At 34.4% G+C, this 8,740-nt stretch overlaps 1 protein-coding gene across 3 annotated transcripts; it reads left to right on the forward strand.

The window, feature by feature from the left end:
• Nucleotides 1-2,878: 2,878 nt before the first annotated feature.
• Nucleotides 2,879-8,734, forward strand: LOC111393405 (calmodulin-binding transcription activator 5-like). 3 transcript variants are annotated; one of them, XM_023018920.1, is made up of 9 exons: nucleotides 2,879-2,963; nucleotides 3,119-3,213; nucleotides 4,634-4,759; nucleotides 4,933-5,048; nucleotides 6,085-6,173; nucleotides 6,318-6,363; nucleotides 7,271-7,400; nucleotides 7,606-7,725; nucleotides 7,829-8,734. In XM_023018920.1, the coding sequence occupies exons 2-9, from the start codon at nucleotides 3,150-3,152 to the stop codon at nucleotides 7,906-7,908; spliced, it is 771 nt and encodes a 256-aa protein (XP_022874688.1). In that variant the 5' UTR covers nucleotides 2,879-2,963; nucleotides 3,119-3,149; the 3' UTR covers nucleotides 7,909-8,734. The 3 variants fall into 3 exon arrangements, with proteins under 3 accessions (XP_022874688.1, XP_022874689.1, XP_022874687.1); XM_023018921.1 differs by having other exon boundaries at nucleotides 2,903-3,213; nucleotides 7,277-7,400; XM_023018919.1 differs by having other exon boundaries at nucleotides 2,904-3,213.
• The last annotated feature ends 6 nt before the right edge of the window (nucleotides 8,735-8,740 follow it).

Consider the following 8,740-nt stretch of genomic DNA (forward strand, 5'->3'; position numbering starts at 1 on the left):
AATATTTAACTAATTCAGCAAGCATTCCCACAAGATCTGCGTCCAAAGTCATATTACATCCAAGAGACATACTAGATTAAACTCCTGCTTCATATCTTTCATTCCTAGTGCCTTAAAATAAGGACTAAGTTTCTGCTCCATCTTGAAAAGTAGCAGAGGGAGTGGGTGCGATGAGTGTTTGTCTAATATTTGCACCTAAGCTCCGTGCGTACGCTTTGTGCATTGCAGCTAACATGTTTTCAAAATTCGAATGAGTAATAGGTCCGTACAAATTTAAACGAATTGTTATTTTATCAATAATATATTTAGTGCCTCTTAAATTGTACATGGAATCCATTACACTTGTCAAAGGAAATAACATTGGCAAGTTTTTCCAATATTTTATGAACTTTAATTCTATAGAAAACAATATTTTCACGAAAATCGGGATCATTCTTGTATTTTAAAATTATTTTTCAATGATGTAAAGATGTTCAAGAATTCTTAAACTGGTGGGGTTGTATACCCATATAAAATATTCGTGGAATCATAAAAGTTTGTCAAATTTTTTTTGACTTAAAAGACTGGTTCCCCGATCAGAATCAATCAAAGCATAATCATCGACATTTCTTACACGAATAGAGTTATAAAATTCAGTGATTAAACGTTTATAACCGTTACATGATTTCAATAATAAGTGAGTGGGGTTCTTGGTTCCATCTATGCTCTATGCCAGTTATATATATATATATTTTTTGAAACTTGGGGCCAATTTATGAATAATTTTTTTTTTCAAATGCTTGTTTCCTATTTAGTGATGCGGTTATATAAATCAGTGCATCCATAATTCTATCAATTTGATTTTTAATATGTCTCACACCATTTTTCACAATTTATTAAAAATATGATAAACACATCAACCATTGAAACAAAAATGACCAAAATCAGAATCAAGTATTATACAAAGTTTATTTATAATAGACTTATTAACACTAAGATTGTCATATATAGAAGAACGAATTTTACATTCAAATTTATATGTCCTAATAATTTGAAGGATAGAATTAAAAATATTATTAGTATAATCAAGTATTATACAAAGTTTATTTATAATAGACTTATTAACACTAAGATTGTCATATATAGAAGAACGAATTTTACATTCAAATTTATATATCCTAATAATTTGAAGGATAGAATTAAAAATATTATTAGTATAATGAGGATATTTAATTATTTTAAAGGTAATGATTTTTTATGTATAAATCAAAGTGGTTCTACATAATGTGCAGTTGATGATATATAACATTTTTATTTATATCTTCTCATAAATCTAAAATCAACGACATAACACTTTCATATTTCATTAAATTGTTAATCAATTGATTTCTTAATTATAAGAAAATAATCAATTATATCACTACGAAAAGTGTTTTCTACGTACCCCTTTGTACCTTGGTTGAAGATATTCCTTCACCGATGTTGTGAAATGCTTGTTGTCCACCATGCTTAGCGGCAACTCAACATCGGCAACAAACTTCATCATTCCATCACGAGTCACTCCGAGTATGTCCACGTGCTCAGTGTTGAAGAATTGTTATCGAAAGAAGGAATGCCAATGTTAGTTGTGATTGAGATTGACCAATGAGCCTATATTTACACGTAAATTTGGCTTAGCAGCGGTAAAGGTGGGTAGTACCAATACTGTTTTGCTATACTAATCGTGTTTGATAGTATTTACACATTGCCTTACACTATGTGATTCTATTGGTGGTATGGCCGGTTGAAATCAATTTAAAGTATTCTCAACACTTTGTAGATTTTATTCCTTTTCACTTCCCTCTTGTATCCGAAATTTGTAATTTGGCTTCACTGACATCTTCATCCAGGTCATCCAAATCTAGTGGACTATTACTTTCATGTACATCATCAACGATCATTCCCAACAAATCGTCATGGTTGGGGACACTTTCGTTGATATCGACAAATTCATTGAGAAATTGAGATTGTGATGTCATAGGTGATTGGTCACCGAATAAGCCCTCAATGAAATTACAAGATCCAGTTGTATTGTGTAGTAGAAATATAGAACGTAGATTGTAGCTAGAGAATAAAGATGAAAATGTATAAATTGGATAATGTATATTGTAGAGAATGAAGGTATGCGTACGTAATATAATTGTGGAGAGTAGAAGAATTGAATAATGAAGGAATTATTATAAAATGCAGAGAAAGTAGAGAGATTGTTGAATTTGTTGTGAAAAAATGGTGAAGTTTTGAGATATTTATAAAACAAAAAAAAAAAAATTTAGAAACTATTGGAGGGTTAACAAACTTTAAAATGTGACCAAATGGGCACATTTAAAGGTGAGCCACGTGCTTGTCTAGCCATGTCCCAAAACGAGCTCGAGCTGTCTATGTGTCGAGCTTTGTCGATGAGTCGATGAGGTACTCAACTCGATTGCTACCACTAGGGACATGTACAAAGAATATTAAAATGGTGGAAAACATGCTTAAAAAGAAAACTTTGAGGATATTAATGTAAGAAATATAAGTTGAGGGTGTAAAATGAAAAATTTTAAAGGTGAAGATCCTTTCTCATAAATTAACGTTCCTGAATTTTCCATACAAACTACGACTCATTGAAGTAACAAGCGTTTCTAAGCAAGGGTGGGGAGTTCGATTCTTGAAGTTAACACTGGGAGCCATATGGAGAGGAAGCCATTGGTGTGAACAAACGTCCAGTGAGGAGAGCTCTCTTTGCGGAAGGAGTCCAAATAAGTTGTGGGAACCTGGGAACCAACAAGGGCACATCCTACGATTTATCTCTCTGAGTTGCTGAGGGGCCGGAGGTTCAGGCACAAAGATTTAGTCGGACGCAAGCCGGACACCTTGTTAAAAAAAAAAAAAACAAGCGTTTCTTCTCAATTCGCCTCTCTTTCATTTTCATTTCACTCAAATCAATCAACATCGTATGAGATTTGGTCTGTTCTTCTCAAGCAATCACAATTTAATTTCTTCTGTTTCATTTCACAACTTGAAATTGATAATCCGTTTTATTGACGAAATTAGCTTTATTGGAGTAGTACTTGAAGCGTAGAACGATCGATTTACTTGCTTGATTTAATTGAAACTACAGTGTTGTTGGAGAATTTGGAGCGTGGCTTGAAATGCAGAGTGGTGTACCGGGTCCACTTGCTGGGTCCGAGATTCATGGGTTCCTCACCATGGCAGGTACAACACAGAAATATGTGAATCTATCTCGAATACCTGCGTCTTTCTTTGTATACTTATATAATTTGCGAGTTTGAAAGGTTTGGTATATTCTGTGGGTAGGTCAACTTCTAATGGGTCTTAGGGTTTTACTCTTTAACATCTCGCAATAATTATAGAACTAAGAGATTTGATATAGGAAGAAAGTATATTATTCATTGTTCTGTTTATTCTTCTTTCTTACTTAGACTGTGTTTGTTGAAGGTGTAATTTAAATAAATAACTTTGACTCGTCTCACAGTGGCTCAGTAGTCAGTTCTAATTTCACTAAGTTCAAGCATTGCCGCCACCATTTATGAAAATTGTTCAGGTGTTAAACTTTTTTTGAAAATATGATTTGGCTTACAAGTGAAGGGATGTGTTGAAGGCATAATTTAAATAAAAAAGTTGGGACCCCAGTGACCCAGTATATATGCCTAAGCTGTTTTGTTACTAGAATTCAACTTTAAGTCTCTTATTAGGCAAATGTCTTGAGTTCGAATCCTGGGGACACGATAGAAAGCCGTGAGAGGATAAGTAGGTGGATGTCCAACCAAAGCTTGTTGTAATGAACTAGGCCTCGTGCACAAGCCGTTATATCATATGTATTGTCTTCTTTGGATGGACATCTACCCACTTACTCCCTCACATCTTTGTATCGTCTCCTTGAAGATTTGATAGCAAGATTTCTACCTAATGAGAAACTTAAGTTGGCGTTGTTCGCTTTGGATGGGTATTTGTCCATTTACCTCTCATGATTTTCTATCGCGTTACCTAGAATTCGAACCAAAAACCTCAGCCTAATAAGAGATTTAAGTTGAATTATGGTACCAACTGCAGATGCTCATTCAAAGCGGACAATATGTATGGTATAATGGCTTGAGCATAGAGGCTGGGTCGTTACAATAGCAGTTTGAGCTAATAGATGATGTGGTCCAACAATTTTGATCACTAACAAAGTGCAGGATAACTAAGCGGTACACGCGAATTATTAATGCAAGAAAAGTTTTATGCTTGATAAACCAACTATTTCAAAATGCCAAAATATACGTGCACTTGCACGCTCAGACCAGTGAACAGTTCAAGCGAATTCAAATTGTATTGAGATGATGTATGTAGTGTGAAATGTACAGTCAACAGTGCAATGAAGTGAGTTGCAATTCACTAATTAGATTGCCTTTGACACTGCAATGAATGGTTTTGAAATCAATATTATAATCTATTCTTGAAACACGTTGACCGGCATTTACCTAGGTATAATGTCCCTATAAATTGATTGACTCTTACTTGATTATGTGCCTATTTGTGTAACTATTCTGCTTTTTAATGATAAGGTGTTCCATGTTCGTGTTCATTTTGATATTTTGTGGAGTTTTAATACCTGTCCTTGTTGCTTGGATAGATTTGGACATCGGTGACATAATGGAGGAAGGCAAGACCAGATGGCTCAGACCAAATGAGATTCATGCCATACTCTGTAATTACAAGTATTTCAGCATCAATGTCAAGCCTTTGAATTTGCCAAAAAGTAATACATTCGTACGTTAACGTTTTTCCATTCCTTTTCTGATTGATTAAAATTAATTTTATTTGAAGGGTCCCATTCTTGCAATATGCAAATATTTGGGATCAAGTGGGTTATAGAAGATTTAAGTCATGGTTCTAATTTATAGCTCACCTTATTTTATTGCAATGAAATAGGTGGCACAATTGAATTGTTTGACCGTAAGAAGCTGCGGAATTTTCGGAACGATGGCCATAACTGGAAGAAGAAGAAGGATGGAAGAACTGTCAAAGAAGCTCATGAACATTTAAAGGTAAGGGTTTATTAAACCTTGAATGTGTTATATCATACATGGTGCCAAAAGATTATATGTATGATAGGGCGGTTTTCTTTTTGGGTATATCTTATCCGTGTACCTATTATTTTGGATAAAAATGAACCCTTTTGACTTCACCAAAAGATTATACATGCGATAGGGTGGTTAATTATTTTCGGGTATATCCTTTTGACTTCGACTTGACAAATACACTCGTGCGTATTATCTTAGCCAAGTTAACTAACTTGTGACATCTGCAAGTGATTGTTGAAGCACATTTGTATTGGGGATTCCATCAATTTGCAACCTGGAAATCTTCTCCATGGTTATACAGGGACCATGGTGCTTTTTACCCCAACAATAATGGAAATGGTAAGCTTGGAATGTTGGATGAGTGATAAAAATGAAGTAATTGTATCACATGGAGGATCATGACTTCAATGAAAAGATGGCAGGAGGAAAGGGAATTATCAGAGGACGATTGAAATCAGTTCTTGGATTTAACTTAACTTTATGGGTGATGACCTGGAGCTATAGAGCCATTCATTTATTCGTTTGTGCAATCACATGCAGTTAGTTAAAGACTAGTAATGTTATACGAAGTTGCACATCATGGACTTGCTGTAATCCGGTTTTCTCTGATCAGAACTCTTTCCTCCTTTTCCTCCTTTGCTGACTAATGTAGAAGTGCTCTAAGAAATGGATTAGGAATAAGCCAAAATGATTTTCATTATGGACTTGCTGTCATCTTTGTATGGACCATGGTGCTTTTTACCCACTCTATCTCCATCCTAGTTTCCACATCTTGGGATGGATTAGGAATATCCCAACAAGATTTCATTTCTAAACATCTGTCTTTTTTCGGTAGTTTCTGCTAGATATTCATATAAGGGGTTACTGGCTTACATGTTTAAGACTTGTAACTCGTGCTATATTTTTTTCTCGAAGCTGACTTCACACACAGTTGATTTTGGAAAATTTTATCAACTGGATTTGTAGTAACATGTTATTATTAATTTTGGTTGTCCTACAGGTTGGTAACGATGAAAGGATTCATGTATACTATGCACATGGAGAAGATAATCAGACTTTTGTTCGCAGATGTTACTGGCTACTCGACAAGTATGAAACCTTATAGAATTTAAGTCTTGGTCTGATCTTCATGTTTTTTGTTTATTGATTTAACCGTTGCAAATACCTTTATGATCTAGTACCAAACATGAGGAGACTGAATAAATAAAACTTTAATTGTTGTCATTGTTGCAGGTCACTTGAACATATTGTCCTTGTTCATTACCGTGAAACTCAAGAGGTTTGCTTTTTGCTAATAGCAACATTTAATTAATTCTTTATGTATTTCTAATTTTCATATATGTTACCATGCGATATCTAGAATAATGCTTTTGGAAAGGCGACACACTTCTATGCTTTGATGATGCGATTCTGGTTGTATTAATGAATTTGTGGAGAATACATGATTAATTCGGTAATTATTGTAAAGCTTAGACGTTCTTATGCATGTTCAGAAAGAACTTGTATGCTAATTGAAGTTCATTCATGTGGTTTCAACTATTAATTCACTAGACATTAGCTCTAAAGTTGAATGGTCATGTAGTGTAAAAAGGCAATACTAAGCCACCTGCATTTTCCACATTTACTTTTCTTGCTGATTACTTAAATATGAAGTATCATCATAAATAAAATTTGTCTAAAGAGTCTTATATGTTTCAACTTCTCACCCTTCTCTAATAGTTGTTCGCAATGTGTGACTTTCTTTCTTTAGACTTTCCTTTTGCTGTCTTTGGTCCTCATGCCTTTTTTATACATATGTATGTACCCTCGGCTGACATATACTTATATAGCTTGTCTGGGAAGTGTTTATAAATGATTTTGTTTATGAACGGATAGAAATGAGTGGTGGATAATTGGGTAGTACTTGTGGGTCTTATATTAGTGGATAAAATTGGTATGATCCCCTTTGATGATCGTCTTTAAATGGCTTATCAACACTTGCCAAACATAGCAAATGAGATTATCTGTATGGGAATTTCTTTCGTTTCTTTGATAGATTCAAGGCCAGAGGTTGTATGTGACTGCCTCAAGGTCATGATAAATGGATAGGAGCCTTGGTTTTTGAGCATTTTATATATTTCAATCGCATGAAACCTCATTTGCAAATATCTGAATGCATCTTGGGTTGCATTCAATTCATCATACAGTTGCAGGGTTCTCCGGCCACACCTGTGAATTCCAATTCTTCAGCTGTCTCTGACCCATCTGCTCCTCGACCTTTATCAGAAGAATCTGATTCCACGGTTGACCGGGCATATTACAGCAGATCACAGTTAGGTGAGATTAAAATATAGAGGATGATATCATCTTTTACCATTCAAATGAAAATATTTGGTCCATTTGTAAAACCATTTTCTAAGATGGTGTGTGGTAGAGTTTTCAAGCCAAATAAAACATATGAGCAGGACCTTGTAGTCTTTGACATGATTTCTGCCTCGAATATGGCTAATGTTGAAATACTTGTTTCTTAATGATTTTCCAGAGAATAATGACAGTACGACTATGAAAAATCATGAACAAAGACTTCATGAGATAAATACACTTGAATGGGATGAGCTTCTGGTGTCAGTTGATCCAAATAAGCCAATTACACCTCAAGAAGGTGACGAACTTGATATTTTTTAAGTTATTGCGTTAGTAATATAAAGTTCTAATGGACATGATGACCATTTATTTTATTCATGCGTGCAATTTTCTGCTTACAGGAAAAACTTCTGGCTTTGATTTACAGAATCAATGTCAAATGAGCAGTTACAAAACTAATGTAAGTGAGCTGTTGATTTAGAAGTGTCATCTCATATTCACTATACATCCTTGTTTTCTTGTCTGTAGAGTGGCTGACGGAACTCCTTCAATTTTTGCCCCTTTTTTGGTGTGTGTAAGTTAATCACTTGCAGGCATTTGAATTGAATACATATGCATTTTATCATTGAAGACTAGAAAGTGTCCTTATAATAATCGAGGCCTGTCCTGATGCTCTGAAACTAAGCATGAATGGGTAAAGAATTGTCATAAAGAAGTCTTCCTGTCTAATTTTTCCACTTTCCGATTAACAAATGAGTATGAAAGTGAATGTCCTTTTTGCTAGTGTAGTATCACGGTTCATCTACAGTAGGTGACAAGTTCCTTTGTCATAGAATATTGTAGCATGTCTGAAGCTTTTATTACAACCTCTACATTGAGGCTTTGATTTTGCACATTCTTGATATGGTTTTTGTTTTATTCCCTTCTTTTTGCATGAAGTTGGCTGGTGCATAAATCCACGCACACGTATTCATATGCATGTTTAATGCAATTATTTTTGGTATTTTGATGTTGCTGTTTTATATGCTTTTAATGCGGAGAAATTCAGACGTGAAATCTTGGATTAGCTGCCTACACATTTTTGCATTTAATTATTTTGCTACTTTTCATATCAATCATGCCACTAAATTTTTAAATTGCTGATATCTGTTTGATCAATTTTAACGATGGACCATTGTGACTTTTTTTGTTGATTGAAAAGTTGTAAAGTTTTTCTCAATATCAATTGCCGATTTCCAAAAAATTATGCCCAGAAAGTTCTATAAACAATTTTTCTGGGCATGTTACTAGAAGTAATTCGATCAGCTTAATGT

The sequence above is a fragment of the Olea europaea genome, chromosome 4 (assembly GCF_002742605.1).
Source record: "Olea europaea var. sylvestris chromosome 4, O_europaea_v1, whole genome shotgun sequence".
Lineage (NCBI taxonomy): Eukaryota > Viridiplantae > Streptophyta > Magnoliopsida > Lamiales > Oleaceae > Olea > Olea europaea.